This window comes from Stegostoma tigrinum, chromosome 6 (genome assembly GCF_030684315.1).
Source record: "Stegostoma tigrinum isolate sSteTig4 chromosome 6, sSteTig4.hap1, whole genome shotgun sequence".
Classification (NCBI taxonomy): domain Eukaryota; kingdom Metazoa; phylum Chordata; class Chondrichthyes; order Orectolobiformes; family Stegostomatidae; genus Stegostoma; species Stegostoma tigrinum.
In genome coordinates this window covers 30,009,832-30,026,578 of record NC_081359.1, presented here as the reverse complement: position 1 = coordinate 30,026,578, position 16,747 = coordinate 30,009,832, and the positions used below count along the sequence as shown (strand labels likewise).

The 16,747-nt window shown below is 39.8% G+C and overlaps 1 protein-coding gene across 3 annotated transcripts in view; it reads right to left on the bottom strand.

Moving 5' to 3' along the window:
- The window catches only part of ndfip2 (Nedd4 family interacting protein 2), a 110,614-nt gene that overhangs the window by 10,148 nt on the left and 83,719 nt on the right, over positions 1 to 16,747 (bottom strand). For all 3 annotated transcript variants that reach the window (XM_059646515.1, XM_059646516.1, XM_059646517.1), the window contains one exon: positions 12,555 to 12,621. In XM_059646515.1, the coding sequence (XP_059502498.1) occupies positions 12,555 to 12,621 (67 nt within the window). The remainder of the gene's footprint in view (positions 1 to 12,554; positions 12,622 to 16,747) is intronic.

Here is a 16,747-nt window from a genome sequence, read left to right as displayed (position 1 = left end):
TGGGGTTGGTGGTCGTGGAATGGACTAGGGTGTCCTAAAGGGAACGATTCCGGGGGAATGCAGATGGAGGAGTGAAGGGAAGGTGTGTTTGATGGTGTCGGTCTGCTGGAGTTGTCTGAAATGGCAGTGAATGATCCTTTGAATGTGAAGGCTGATGGGATGAAAAGTGAGGACAAGAGGGATGCAATCATGCTTCTAAGAGTGATGGGAAGGGACAAGAGCGAAAGCACAGTTGATGGGTCAGATGCGGTTGAGGGCCCTGTCAGCAAACGTGCATGGGAAACCACAGTTATGGGAGAAGCAAGCATTATCAGCAGCACTGTTTTGAAAGTGACTTCATCTGAACAGATGTGACACAGGCAAAGGAGCTGGGAGAATGGGATAGAGTCCTTGCTGGGCATGGGGTCAGAAGAGCAGTTGTAAAGACAGCTATGGGAGTCAATAGCTTCATAGTGGATGGCAGTGGACAGTTTATTTCCTGAAATGGATACAGAGAGGTCAAGGAAAGGATGGAAAGTGTCAGAAATAGGTGATGTAAAAGTTATAGGAGGGGTGGAAAATTGGAGGCAAAATGAACAAATTTTTCCAAGGTCCTGGGAAAAGCATGAAGCAGCACTGAAGCAGTCGTTGACATCTCGAGAGAAGTGTTATGGGAGGGGACCAGCGTAAGACTGGAACAAGGATTGTTCCACAGACCCCATAAAGAGGCAGGCATAACTGGGATCCCTGCGTGTGCCCATATCTCACTTCTGCCAAGTCAAAGGAGTGGCTAAATTAAAGGAGAAATTGTTCAGTGACAGAACAAGTTCGTCTATGTGGAGGAGAGTGGTGGTGGATGGGGAGTGTTCAGGGCCCTGGAGAACCCAAGAGCTCGCAGACATCCTGGTGGGTAAGATAGGACGTCCATGGTGAACAGGAGGCAGTTAGGCCTAGGGAACTGGAAGCTTTCAATATGGTGGAGGGCATCAGAAGAATCATGGTGGTAGGTGGGCAGGGTCTTGCCAAGTGGAGAGAGGATGAATCATAGAATCCCTTCACAGTGTGGATGTAGGTCATTCAGCCCATCAAGTCCACACCGACCCTTCGAAAATCATCCCACTATGATTTACCCCGTCACTGTAATCCTACATAGCTATGGAGAAGGAGAGGATTAGGCAGAATGGGAGGATATTTAATTGGGGAAGAGGAAACTATGATGCGATTAGACATGAGTTAGGAAGCATGGACTGGGAGCAGTTGTTCCATTGTAAGGGAACTATAGACATGTGGAGACAGTTTAAGGAACAGTTGTTGGGAGTGATGAGTAAATATGTCCCTCTGAGACAGGCAAGAAGGGGTAAGATTAAGGAACCTTGGATGACGAGAGCGGTGGAGCTTCTAGTGAAAAGGAAGAAGGTAGCTTACATAAGGTGGAGGAAGCTAGGGTCAAGTTCAGCTAGAGAGGATTACATGCAGGCAAGGAAGGAGCTCAAAAATGGTCTGAGGAGAGCCAGGAGGGGGCAAGAGAAAGGCTTGGCAGAAGGAATCCGGGAAAACACAAAGGCATTTTACACTTACGTGAGGAATAAGAGAATGGTCAAAGAAAGAGTAGGGCCGATCAGGGATAGCATAGGGAACTTGTGTGTGGAGCCTGAGGAGGTAGGGGAAGCCCTAAATGAGTTTTTTGCTTCTGTCTTTATGAAAGAAACGAACTTTGTAGTGAATGAAACCTTTGAAGAGCAGGTGTGCATGCTGGAATGGATAGAGATAGACGAAGCTGATGTGCTGAAAATTTTGACAAACATTAAGATTGACAAGTCGCCAGGCCCGGATCAGATTTGTCCTCGGCTGCTTTGGGAAGCGAGAAATGCAATTGCTTCGCCACTTGCGAAGATCTTTGCATCCTCGCTCTCCACTGGAGTCGTACCTGAGGACTGGAGAGAGGCAAATGTAATTCCTCTCTTCAAGAAAGGAAATAGGGAAATCCCCGGCAACTATAGACCGGTAAGTCTCACGTCTGTCGTCTGCAAGGTGTTAGAAAGGATTCTGAGGGATAAGATTTATGACCATCTGGAAGAGCATGGCTTGATCAAATACAGTCAACACGGCTTTGTGAGGGGTAGGTCATGCCTTACAAACCTTATCGAGTATTTTGAGGATGTGACTAGAAAGGTTGATGAGGGTCGAGCTGTGGATGTGGTGTATATGGACTTCAGTGAGGCATTTGATAAGGTTCCCCATGGTAGGCTCATTCAGAAGGTCAGGAGGAATGGGATACAGGGGAACTTAGCTGCTTGGATACAGAATGGGCTGGCCAACAGAAGACAGCGAGTGGTAGTAGAAGGAAAATATTCTGCCTGGAAGTCAGTGGTGAGTGGAGTTCCACAGGGCTCTGTCCTTGGGCCTCTACTGTTTGTAATTTTTATTAATGACTTGGATGAGGGGATTGAAGGATGGGTCAGCAAGTTTGCAGACGACACAAAGGTCGGAGGTGTCGTTGACAGTATAGAGGGCTGTTGTAGGCTGCAGCGGGACATTGACAGGATGCAGAGATGGACTGAGAGGTGGCAGATGGAGTTCAACCTGGATAAATGCGAGGTGATGCATTTTGGAAGGTCGAATTTGAAAGCTGAGTACAGGATTAAGGATAGGATTCTTGGCAGAGTGGAGGAACAGAGGGATCTTGGTGTGCAGATACATAGATCCCTTAAAATGGCCACCCAAGTGGACAGGGTTGTTAAGAAAGCATATGGTGTTTTGGCTTTCATTAACAGGGGGATTGAGTTTAAGAGTCGTGAGATCTTGTTGCAGCTCTATAAAACTTTGGTTAGACCGCACTTGGAATACTGCGTCCAGTTCTGTGCGCCCTATTATAGGAAAGATGTGGATGCTTTGGAGAGGGTTCAGAGGAGGTTTACCAGGATGCTGCCTGGACTGGAGGGCTTATCTTATGAAGAGAGGTTGACTGAGCTCGGTCTCTTTTCATTGGAGAAAAGGAGGAGGAGAGGGGACCTAATTGAGGTATACAAGATAATGAGAGGCATAGATAGAGTTGATAGCCAGAGACTATTTCCCAGGGCAGAAATGGCTAGCACGAGGGGTCATAGTTTTAAGCTGGTTGGTGGAAAGTATAGAGGGAATGTCAGAGGCAGGTTCTTTACGCAGAGAGTTGTGAGAGCATGGAATGCGTTGCCAGCAGCAGTTGTGGAAGCAAGGTCATTGGGGTCATTTAAGAGACTGCTGGACATGTATATGGTCACAGAAATTTGAGGGTGCATACATGAGGATCAATGGTCGGCACAACATTGTGGGCTGAAGGGCCTGTTCTGTGCTGTACTGTTTTATGTTCTATGTTCTATCTATGTTCTATGTTCTATTTTCCAATGGCAATCCACCTGATTTGCACATCTTTGGACTGGGAGAGGAAACTGGCGCATGTGCAAGAAGCCTATGCAGACACGGGGAGAACATGCAAAATCCAGTCGCCCGAGGGCGGAACTGAACCCAGGTCACTGGCGGTGAGGCAGCAGTGCTAAAACAGAGCCACCATGCCACCCCAAATGGAGGAGGATGGAATCAAGGTAGGAAGAAATCAGCTCGGCAGGGCAGAATCAGGCTGATACAATGGGCCTACCAGACAGTCTGGTTGTGGATTTTGCGAACGAAGTAGAAGTAGGTTGTCTGGGTTTGGGAGACTACAAGGTTGGAGCTAATTGGGGGAGGTAGGAGGGGGGAGATGTCCAGAAGTAATGAGGTCAGTGACAGACCTGGCAACAATGGTTTGATGTTCAGATATGGATCATGGTCCAGAAGCTGGTGGGAAAAAGTGTCCGAGAGTTGGCACTGAGTCTCGGGCAAGGTAAATATCTATGCGCCAGACTACAACAGCACCACCTTTGTCAGCCTGTTAGATAACAAAGTTAGGGTTGGACCTGAGAACAAAGTGCAGCAATTTCATCAGTGGATAGGTTAGAGTGGGTGAGAGGAGCAGAGAAATTGGGACGGCCATTGTCACGTCGGCAGTTTTCAACAAAGAGATTGAGGACAGGTAAAAGGCCAGGGGAAGGGGTCCAAGTGGAGGGTGAATATAGGAGGCGGGTGAAGGGATCAGCAGAACGTCATTTTTTTTGGGGTAGGAGGAGAAGAGTCCTGTCCAAGGAAGTGAGCATGGAAACAAAGATAAGCTTGAAAATCATTAAGATGGGGGCATAAGTGGATAAAGCGGAGTCCTCTGCTGACAACAGTACGTTCAGTCTCAGAGAAGAGGTATGGTGAAAACACGGCAAGGGCTGAGGTTGGGGGGGTGTGGCCTCAGGGAGACAAAACGATGGTATCTGAGGACTTGAAAGGGGTGGATGCTAAGGAACAGTCTGCAGGATGGATGTTGGACTCCATAAGCTGCTGGAGCTTACAGGCCTTGATGCCTGAAAGAAAGAGAAAAGTTTTTTGTTGAGGCGAAGGATGAAGTGAAACTTGGGATCAGCACAGCTTTGAGAGAGGGTGAGTTGATGTTGCTGCAGAGTGGAGTCGAGTGCACGTATGACGGCACAGGGTGTTGATCATGGATCGCCAGATGTGGCAGGTGCAGAAGTCTGAAAAACGTTTGATGCCCTGGTGATACTTGCAATCCTGGGTGGATTTGAAACACAAAAGGGTGAAACTTGAGTTCAAATCCACATGATGCATGTCAGAGTTATTTCTGAGCAGTTGCTGAGAAAGGAAACATGACTGTGGAAGTGAGTTTTGGGAAACACCTTGTCAAACACCAGCAGTGGAAGAGAAAGTAATGAAGAATACAGGCTCATCGACTATTTTTTTCCCCCCAATTTATCTCAACTGTAATATCGTTCTTTTCTCCCCTATTGCTGTTTTCTTCAGTAAAATATTTTTTAAGTCAATTTGTTTGAACATGTTATGACGCACCTCCAAGTAGTACTGCCATTTCTCTGTCATTGCTTGTGTGAGTTTACCTTGCCCATACTTAAGTGGGCCTATTCCTACTTCTCTTCCCTAAATTCCCCCCCCCCCCTCCCACTTTGCTCTCTTTTCCTTTGGTATCCAAGACATTTTTTGTACTTTTTTTCTCCTATTGATTCAATTTTTTCATTTGTTCTCTATGCCACATAATTAGCTTGTTAATTGATTTTTGCTATTAGTGGAATCCTTGCTCTTCATCAGCCTCTCTGATTTTCAATTTTTATCCAGGATTATCTTCATTAGTTCCATGTTTACTTCTTCATAATTTGCTCTTTTCCCAGTTTAATAGCATTTTGACATTCTTCATCCAAACATATCTGCTCTTTTTTCACTTTTTGTTCATAGAATCCCTAGTGTGGAAACAGGCCCTGCGGCCCAACAATTCCACACCGACTCTCACAGCAGCCCACCCAGATCCATCCCCCTATAACCCACCTCATCTACACATCCCTGAACACTACGGACAATTTAGCATGGCAAATCCACCTAGCCTGCACATCTTTGGACTGTGGGAGGAAACCAGAGCACCTGGAGGAAACCTACACAGACAAGGGAATAATGTGCAAACTCCACACAGACAGTCACCCGAGGGTGGAACTGAATCTAGGTCCCTGGCACTGTGTGGCAGTAGCGCTAACAACTGAGCCACCGTGTCGCCTTATTTTTTCTTTATCCATTACAAGATGCAGCGGTGATTCTTTCCAAAGACTTGTTGAAGTAGTGCTGCAGAAACTCAGCAGGTTTGGATTATCAGCGCAAGTACTGAAGAGTCATTAGATTCAAAATGTTAAATGCTTTTTGCTTCACAAATGCTACCAGACCTGTTGAGTTTCTCCAGCACTTCACTATTATTCCAACCTCCAGCATTTGCAGTATTTTCCTTTCCTTTAAGTGATTATTTTCTTGTTTTACTTTATATGTTCTGCTTCAAAATTGAGTCACGTAGACACTAAGAATCTGGTTTCCTTTTCTCCTTTGCTACTAATTTCTATTAGTTTGCATGGGAGCTCGTTGAAATTGCCCATGGTTATTCTTCTATACCTGCTCATGAATTTGAATTTGTGCACATATTTCTTCTTGTAATCTTTCCCACCAATTGGAAAGACATCAAAGCAACGAATCCCCTTTTATCTTTTAACTCAATCATTTTGGATCCAGAATCTATCTTACTGCCAGGTACATTCTGTTTTTCCAACATTACACAATCTTTAATTAATACAAATTACTCCACTTTCGCCATCTTCCCCTTGCTGTCTTCTGGAATTTACTTAGCAATCGAGTTCTCTGTAACCATATTTTATGCTTTCCTACTTTAAAAGGATTTTCAGTACTGATTATTGCCTCCAGTTCCTTCATTTTGTTTTGAACTCTCACAAGATCCTGATCACGCTGTGGAAAGACACTGACCTTAGCTGAGCAGTGTTGCATATCTGAATAAGCTGAAATAACCCCTCAACCATCTACCTTTACTTTCAGGAATGTTATCTAAATTGTCCAGACTTTATCAAGACCGAGATTGATGTTTTGACTTAAGCAAAACAGGGATGAGATGACTCACCAATTAAGGACAACCATCAATTTGAAAAAAAGAGTTTCCCAGCTTCCAATTGCCAAGTAAAACATTTTAAAATAAAATTGTAGGAGTATATGCTACATTATATCAATAATGACTTATAATGGCCACTACACAAGTAGTCAATGTCAATTATTTTGTAAACCTTTTGCAGGAGCTGTTAGCAATGGAAATCTTTATTTTCATTTATTCCCTCACTTTACTGGTGTTGTCTTTTCACCAAGTTTGTAAAATTGGTTCTATAATGTTGTGATTCGTAGGTTAATAAAATTGCAGTATGATTCATTGCATGTTTTCTCAAAATTTAGCTGATGGAAAGAGTACTCTTTTGACAATGTGTGGAATTAAATTGTAAATACATTTATAAAAGAAAAATAACTGTATTTTGCTGGATATAATGCCATAGAAATGCTTTGAAAATTTTTCCTTGAATCTTGAAGTTTGTACTGTAATGGTAATAACGCCACAATGATAAAGTATCTGATTTTGTTTTTTGCATTTAATGAGCTTGATTTTTCCTTTTTCTGTCAAATTGCAATCTATTTTAGTTTATCTTTCTTCCCAGTACATATATGTATAAAGAAACCGAATGCAAGTTGTAAGTCAAATGTTGCCCACCACCTGATCCTACTTAGCTCAAGCAGCTCCAGCTTTTGGCTTCCACCGTCAGAAAAATCTGATCAAAAATGGGTGTATAACAGGCTCTATCAGCAGTAACTCCCTAGTGATATTAAATTCCTGATTCCAGGATTTTGCTCCTCTGTTCTAGTTAGGACTTGCAGCATTATGGATACCACAGACAGAAATGTAGGAAGGTAAACAGTGCTGTTGGGAGTGGAACCTGCATGACAAATCTAATGTACTGATTCTGGCAGTGTCTGTAACACACCCCCGAAGTTTGTTTTGATATTCCACAAACACATTGCCAGATCAAATATTTTTTGAGTAGATGATATTTCATAAATAGCATTCATACAGCACATTGCATATATGCTGGATCTTGGAATAATATTCAATTAATACTACTTCCCTGCTTTTCTTCTACATCTCTTTCTTTACGTAGGTTCCTTTGCAATCATGGAGGGTTATTCACCATGATTTATGATACCTTGATCCACAATGATGTGAGGAGGCGGTCATCAAGTTTGTACCCACACTGCTGGCATGTTTCTGCATCATATTTTAGTCAGGCAGCCAATGAAGCTAACCAATCCTAACTTTTCTTTTCAAGTAGCCATCAATTTTCCTTTTCAAAATTACCACTGCAATTGCTTCCAAAAGACTCATACGGTGCATTCCAGAGGGCTACTCACTGCATAAAGCATTCTCATCTCCCCTTTTTTTCCTTGTCAAGTATTCCATATCTTGTGTTCTCTGGTTACTGAATCTCTGCCAGTGCAAACAGTTCCTCATTATTTATTCAGTCAAAACCCCAAAATAACTTTGAACTTCTCTATTAAATCTTCCCTTAATCTCCCCTGGTGTAGGGAGGACATTTGCAGCCTCTATTATCGATCAACAAAATTGGCCTAGGCATTGTTCCGATAACTCTTCCCCGCATTCACCTTAATTATCATAACCTTTAATTATGTGGCTCCAGAATTTCAAACAACACCTTAGCTGAAACCTAAGCAATGATTTATAAAGGCGTAGAATAATGACTTTGTTTTCGTACTCCATTTGTAAAGCCAAGGATGCTTTTTGTTTTGAAACAGCCTCAAATCATCCAATTATCCTTAAAACTTTGTGCATTTAAATTGGATTTCTGAGTTCTTAGACCTCCTTTTGAAATTGTACTGTTTGATTTATATTCACTTTCCATATTTTGATCTTCAGGAAACATCATGCTACACACATACAGACAAATTGGGGACATTAATACGAATCAGAGAGAGCAACATGGATGACATCAATAATGTACAGTTTTCTAACCAGAAAAGCAACAATTCACCACAACTCTGTTTTCTGCTTTTTTTTCCAGTCAATAGTAATCTAAGCCGCCAGTGCCCTTTTAATTTCATGAGCATCAATTTTGCTGACAACTCTATTATGTAACACTTTACTGAAGCCTTGTGATAGTCCACATGTACAGCCAAACATAAAGGTAAAATTGGCATAATCTTACTGGAACTTAGGGCTGCTGTCTTATTAGAGAGACAATTGGTGGTGGTTTAACCTAAGGGTCACCATGCCTCAGGCGAGGGGAGAGGGTGAGAAGGAAAGCTCTTCATGGTAACCTAAGCCAATGCACAAATTGATCACAGAGTTTGTATCACTCTGCATTGTAAATTAGTTGTCCAGCTAACTGGCTCCCCACAAACAACCATGCAAACCTCATTAACCCTCTATTATTTGACCAAGGAACTCATATCAAATTTGTCAAACAATTCACTTTTGAACAATTCTCATTAGCCCACATTTATCCAAGTGACAACGAATTTTATCCTGTATTCTGATTTCTAAAAATTCCCCCACCACCACCAGGACTGATTTTTCAGCCTGTCCTGTTTGAACATGCATCTTATTGGCACCACTTCCACATTTAAGGAGAATGAAAGATAGTGGGTAAAGCGTAAAGCCTTCACCCTTTTCCGTACAATGCAGCTCAAAAGGACTTACCTGCTTAATTTGTAAACATTCAAATTTGGAGCTGAAGTAGGCTAATTGGTCCCTTGAATCTGCTCCACTATTCATCAAGGCTAAGATCATGGTTGATCCATTCGTGTTTTGAATTCTGCATTCCCACCTATGCCTAATAACCTTAAATTCTTGATAAGCAATACGATTAATCTCACTCCGCCTTAGAAATATTCAATGACCTTACCTGCACCACCTTTTGAAGGAAAGACTTCAAATGTTACACAAATTTTGAGAGAGAAATAGTATCTCCTTATTTCTGACCCAAAAGGGCAACTTTTAAAGCGTTCCCTAGCTCTGGACTCACTCAGAACAGGAAAAATCCTTCCTACATCCATCTTGTCAAGTCGGTTCAGAATTTTATTTCCTTCAAAATCAGTCAGCCTTCACTCTTCTAAATTCCATTGGAAGCAAGCCCAATCTGCCCAAACATTATATGTGCAACAAACCATTCAATCCAGGTATCAATCTAGTAATATCTTCAATGTATTTACATCTTTCTTCCTCACATCCAACACTCAATTAAGGCATTCTTTAATTTTTCTCCCAGCTATAAGTATCATTGCTTGTACCCCTCACCTCAAAACCCTGATGTGCTCACTGGAGCATGAGTGGCCCAGTGGTGGGCAGTCCACCTGATGCCAGCCTCACCACTGACAAAACTGCAACAGAAGCAGTAGCAAATAGATACATCATCCACAGGAATTAATATGCCCACCCTCTCTGTAAACCAGGTTATATAATTCACTAGTTACATGAAGAAGTATCTTGCTGACTGCTCCAAAGGTACGGATATGTCTGTTTAAGACTTCATGGGACCCTAAGTGAAAAGTAAAGCAATTTCAGGTGACCTGGCAACTTCTCTTCATAGCCCATTATCTACTTTTTTATACTTCTAAGCAATTTTTCTGCTCCATTAATATTCTCACCGTATCTGAGGCAAAACAACTCAACCACCGGCTTACAAGGGTAAAAGACAAAAAAAAATTATACTTGTATGACATCCATTGTGTCAGAACTTCCCAAAATGCTATGTGGCCGAAAAATTACAGAAGTGTCAAAATAACGAAGCAGTACTATCAGTGTGGAACTTAAAGGTCCCAGCTCATGAAAATATTTGTCGCAAGTCTGATTATTACATAAATAAAGGTAATCAGAGACAACTAATTAAATGGAGCAAACAAATTTGCTTTTAAATCTTACAATCCCTCAGATTATCCAAAGTAGGAAATAAATGGGCAAAATAGTCTTATTTCAAATGAAAATCATTTCTACATGTCAACGTAATTCATTGTCTGACAACCTCCAGATATTAACTTAAGTGCTATGTATTTCCAGAGTGCCAACTCTAGTTATAGAGATTGAGCTATGCAGTATGTTGCCACAGGTGGAGGATGAAAAAAGAAACAAATCTGTAATAATACATGCTGTGACACTTTTGTAGAATGGATGAGACTTCCAATTGGATTACTGTCACCAAATTTCATGAGCTGTGGTATTGTCCACTATATCACTTCTTCAAAACACTGATTTTGCCAGCTCATTTCCAATATGAAAAATTAAAAATTACGCAATGATTGCACCACATGCTCAAGTGATCTCAACTACAAGTTGTAGATTTGATACACATACACATGCCTTCTGTTGCAACTAAATTCTTCATTTTACTTTTTCCTAATGAGAAGGCGGCAGCAAGAATCTGAGGTAAGTACATAAATCTGAAGGCATTTGTTTCTGTGGAATTATTTAATTTCATTCAGATTTCTGGCACCTGCAAATTTTCTTTTATTTATTTCTCATAACAACTCTTACAAAAGATATCAAAAAATGGGACAGCAGCGTTAAACACACAACTTTCTTTTCATTTTCCATTTCCTCAGTGCTTTGCATCCAACATAACGTTCAGGCCTCCACTGGAGGTTTACCCACAGAATTTAGGTGAATATTTTTTAAATAATTTTTTTTAAAAAACGTACCTGCTACAAATACATAAATGCACGAAAAAAAGAGTTTTAAATAAATACATCTCAAAAACTTGGGAAGCCATATAACAGTTTCTTAACTTGCAAAATCATTTTGTCTGCTCTATAATCCTCATTTAGCATATATAAGTCATCCAAAAATTACTTTCATTCAGAAAATCATAGCATTTAATTGGAACTGCAACAGAAAATTTAGAGGAGCACTATACTGGGGAAAGCTCAAAAGGAGTGTATCTCCTTTTGCCTGGGATTTGAAGCCTGTTTTTAACATCACTTTGAGCCCCTGGGACAGAAAATAACACCAAACCATGTTCGTATAATAGGAACCACAATCCAAGCATGCTAAGGAGTACTTCCTTTTCTGTTTGGAGACCAACACAATAAGACTCCAGCAGGTTCCATGTAGTAAGTTTAAATTGCTCCTCAAAAGCACATACTGCACTGAAGATATATTGTCCATCTATTCTGTCACCAATGCTGAAGAACAAAACAATTTTCAAAACACTATACAACTATAAGTAGATTCTGATTAATATTAACTGCACACAATGTTTGAAGTTTAACTTGTGGTCCATTATTCACAAAATAGAAGATTCTATTTTCATCCATTTCCAAACAATCTTAGAGAACCACTTGATCAATTTCCAACTTTGTAAATAACATTAAAGTCCTTGTAGATAAATATGCTACAATTACAGCATATTTTCATCAGCGCACTGCTTGAGAAAGGTCTATATGGCCATAAAATAGGAAAATACATCAATTGGCATGTTTAAAAAGATACCACTTCTGTTCCCAACCTTTCTAAAAATACTATACTCTTCTGACACATAAGGCTTCTTCTAGAATTTCAAACAAGGACAGATAAACATCAATCAACACAAGGAAGCTTGAACCGTCTCTATTAACTCAAATTAGAACTCGAGACTTCAAGATGGAAAACTACCATTCTAGAATTCAGGCTCATGAAACAGGCACATTTAAAATAATTGTAATTAAATACTCACTTTTAATCAAATTATTTGCAAACCATTTTGAAATGTTTAGACAATAACACTGTGTTCATGTGCATAACAAAGCTCAGCCAATTCTCTTTTGTGGATGATGGGGAGAGACTAAACAAAGCTTCGAACAACGTTCAAGCATAAATACTTCCAGCATAACACATGATATTAGGCTTGGTCCTCAAATAAAAAATTCCAACTCTCGTAAAGATTCAGATCGAAATAAGCTTAAAAACAGACATTTTCAACTTATGTATTTGTGCCAAATGAAATATTACTTGAAAAGTAAGGAAGCAGATTATAAAATAATATCATTTGGATTATGGAAGATGTATATATTCTTTCAACAAACAATTTCCTCAGTTAAAAGCAAATTGATCGTTGAAAAAAAAAGTAGCTTACCAAGAACAAGGAATATCCACCAGAGCCAATACTGACCGTTGAAATGACCATTGAAATAATCAGAAAACTGAAAGAGAAAAATAGGTTACAAAATATTCACACTGACAAGAGGATTTTCTTTCCACTTTTTGCAATAAGTTACAGTATAATGCTTAAAATGGACACAGTACTGAAAAATGTTGAAATTAAGTCATTTGGTGGCATGTTGCATGGTAGGACCAAGGTTTCTCAGTTTTCACATAGCATCATTTGACAAAGGAAGAGAAAAGTACTTTTTATCATCTGAAAAGATATTGCAATTCTAGGGTTTTCAAAGTGCAGTTGGCATGAAAAAAAAATCGCTTGAAGCAGTATTTCATTACTGTAGACAAACCTGGAGCATTACACCAAAGAGTGACACAAAACTAATATCATGAATCTGTAAATGGCAGATAGTTAAAACACAATCCTCAAGGTTCTCCAATAGGGATTTAATACTTCATATTCCACCCCCATTAAAATGTAATATTATTGTTACTTTGTCAGTACCTTTTCCATGTTGTTTAAACTAGAGACGACTAGCAACAAATGTTCCCCAATAAAAATATAGAAACAATGCATTCAAATAAAATTTGGTTAATGTGCACCAATGTTTCCTGCATGCAGCCAACATTACAGATGTGTTGCCTTCAGCTCCAATTATTTCAACCACAGAAATAATTAGTGCATAAGATCACAGATCCGTGAAGAGGATGTACAAATGTTTTGCTATAATATGTAACTCCTTTTGTTATTGAGACGATAGCCAGTCAGCTTTCTTGCTTTACCTTATTGTTACTACTTGCATAACATAAACGGACAGCCAGAAACAAAATCAAATCTTTAAAACAAGAATACAGCATTCTACTGTTCTTGATATTAATGCCATATCCATATTAGTATACTGGTGTCAGGGTGGAATGTTACAAAAACCTCCTGAAAGAACAGTGTTTGACCTCAAGCTCTCCACTGATAAAGAGCGAGGGATACCGGTGCCATAAAGGCCTCAAACTCATTAAAGCTTTACTTTTCAAACTACACACTCCAGGATTCAACTCCGAGCAGATTTCAACATGGCTAAAATGAACTTGAAGACAGAATTTCAGTTCTTGTTAATGGCTGTGCTGTGATTATTTGACTCTTCATGAAATGAGAAACCCTGAAAGATCATTTGAGCATAGGACCGTAACAGATAGAGAACAGATACTGTGCCTTCCTAGGAACCAGGCCATAAGCATCAATATTCAAAAAGGAAACATGTTAATGAGATACCACATTGCAGATCTATGAAATAAAGGTTCAGAAAAACGGGTGCATTAATTGCAGGAATCCTTCCGGGCAAACTATTAAACACCTGCACTCAAATGTGGAGTTCTGAAAATCCTTGCTGTTTTACAAACACGAATGAGAAAGTCATCCAACTGCCAGTTAAGTGATTCAGCTGTATTTTGGGATTCAGTAGGAGGAAAGGATGCGTCTCCATCCTTTGGAGGCTTTGGCAGAGAACCAATGAGGGATTGTATAAGAGGATAGAAAATGTCTGAGATAATGGGAACTGCAGATGCTGGAGAATCCGAGATAAAGCGTGGAGCTGGATGAACACAGCAGGCCAAGCAGCATAAAAATGTCTGAATTAGTTATCGTAATAAGGTTTGCAGTGACAGATGAGTTAGGAAGTTTGCAGCCTTTCAAAGTGTGGAGAAGTAGTGGGTCTAAGAGAATGGTTCAAGGCTGGAAGTGAGAGAGAATTTTCGGAGGCAGAAGTGAGGTCAGAGATCTCAGGCCCAGGAGTGCTGAGACTGTGTTAAGTATTTTCCATTCATCTTCAAAGTAGCGCTTAGTATTGATTTTGTGCAGGTGAATCAGCTCTGACACTCATGGTCTCAGAGAAATTCAAGAAGTTGCTGCAGAGACTAAGAACATTCTTAAAGCCCTTATTTTCATACAACAAATGCCTACTTCAAGCACTGGTAAAAGATGCTTCTTGTTCAGCCTTTATTTAAATGGTGTTGGCCAAGATTAAGACACAATGTGTGCCCACAAATCACATTCATTTCGGTAGGTGAAGAGTACCCATATTCCCAAACAATCCAAAATTTTGACCCAAATGTATTTATATTTTTATTATGCTTTCATTTACATTTTCTGCTCAGGATCTTCAAATTATTTTACTTCTAAATTTCCTATGCAACCATTTAAATGCAACCATAGGAGTTTGTCAGACTCCTTATAGTAATACCACATTTTATTATGTACCAAAAGCTGCAACTGGAGTACCATAACATTAAAGTATCATCAAATTAAATGAAAAAAATGAATACAGAAGGCAACTGTAGCCACTTGTGAAACCGAACAGACAAACCAAGTGTGATCCATAAAGTCCAACCCAAGATTTTACTGACAACACTGTAAATTATTTTCTGTTCTGCCATACATCTTAAAACATGCAAGTATATTGACATTTCATTGTTCCAATAAGGCCCATTTAGTAATAGCTGTCACGTACTTTAAGCTGTTTCCCCAGAAGCAATCTATAAAATAAAAGTGCAATATATCTTTATCATCCAAACATTTCAATAACAACTGAATTTCAAGTGTGCTTATCGTACATTCGAAAAACATTACCAAAATGAACAACCTTCTTCTGTCACGCCTCACTGGGGAGGTGCACGAGAAAATTGGCCCTCTATTCCTAGTGTCATCAGAAATTAAAAATATCATAAAAGTAAGGAAAATTCCTCAATTTACTTTACTTTTTAGACTCAGGTTGAGAGAAAGAATGTACGAGGTTTCAGTACTTAACAAGAATTACTTTTTATTCCAACTAAATAGATTCTAGCTCCAGGTAAACAGTCCTAGATCATCAATATATAATTCTACTACTTAGAACTTTAACCGCTTTATAAAATTCCCCCAAACATTCATGTAAACAGACACAATACAAACGGCGTTAAGGGTGGAGTGAAAACCCAGGAAGACCACTCAACGGTTTCTGTCCACAAGGTTCACTGAGACGATCCTTTTAGAGATTGTGTGTCCTTGCTACTTTGAATCTCTCTTCTCCAGACATTTTCTTGCTTGCAGGAGGTACAGAATAACTTATAAAGTGTCTGATTATTGTTTAAAAGCCACAGCTTACACCAATTGGACGATAAAAATAAACTGTCTTAAAGCTTCATGTACATGAAAAAAAATTCAGACAGAGAGAGAGAGAGAGAGAGAGAGAGAGAGAGAGACAGAGAGACAGAAAGATCAAGAGAGATCAAGAGAGATAAACAGAGAGGCCACTTCTCTGAAGGCTTCTGATTATCTCGCTCACAACAACAAATTGTTCAGTTACCCATTTTTGGCAAAATGAATGACCTTGTCATCCACAACTGGTCATCATTACAAACACTGTACAGCTTTTTTCTTCGAGCTGAAATCCACTTTTTACACACACCCTCGGCGCTGGTCCTTTCCATAACCTGTCTTCACTGTTGCAACAAGCAACAGTATAAACAGCACTTGCAATAAGCATTGATAGCTTGCTTTTAAAAAGTGCAGCAATCCCTTCCACTGTCCTTGGCTTTTAAAACAGTGTTTTCTTTCCAGTTTCAGTCCACAAAATTACAGAAAAATAAAGATATAAAGGCTTGTCACTTTAAGCCTTATCAGCTATTAATTGGTATCATTTCACATGGAGTTGATGTGCAAGGCTTCCAGAGGTATCTAAACAAAAATCAGTTTAGCCTTTACTATACCAGATAATAGATCAAGAGATTGGATGGTTTAGAATGTAGTGTACTAGACATCTCCTCAAAAGGATGACATCCATTCAAAGCAGAAAATCTTAACTCAGCATCCTATGAAACCTACTAAGCATACAGAAGAGGGAAACTCCTGTCAAAAACAGCAGACACACTAGGTACAAACACAATAAACACAAACAGAAACCAGCCAGCTGGTCTATCAAATCTTTCCCAGTGATGTTGCAAATTAAGCAACACAATAACATCATGTCTTCCACTATATGATGGGACCAGAAATAAACATAGCATTCTAGATGAGACAAGAGGGTAAGTCAAGTTGTAGTTAGTTATTTCAATAAACATCCAAACCTCAAATTTCTTTATGTGGACTGCACTCTTTGTGAACTGACAAAAACACACGGTAAAACTCTAGTGTCAGGTGAA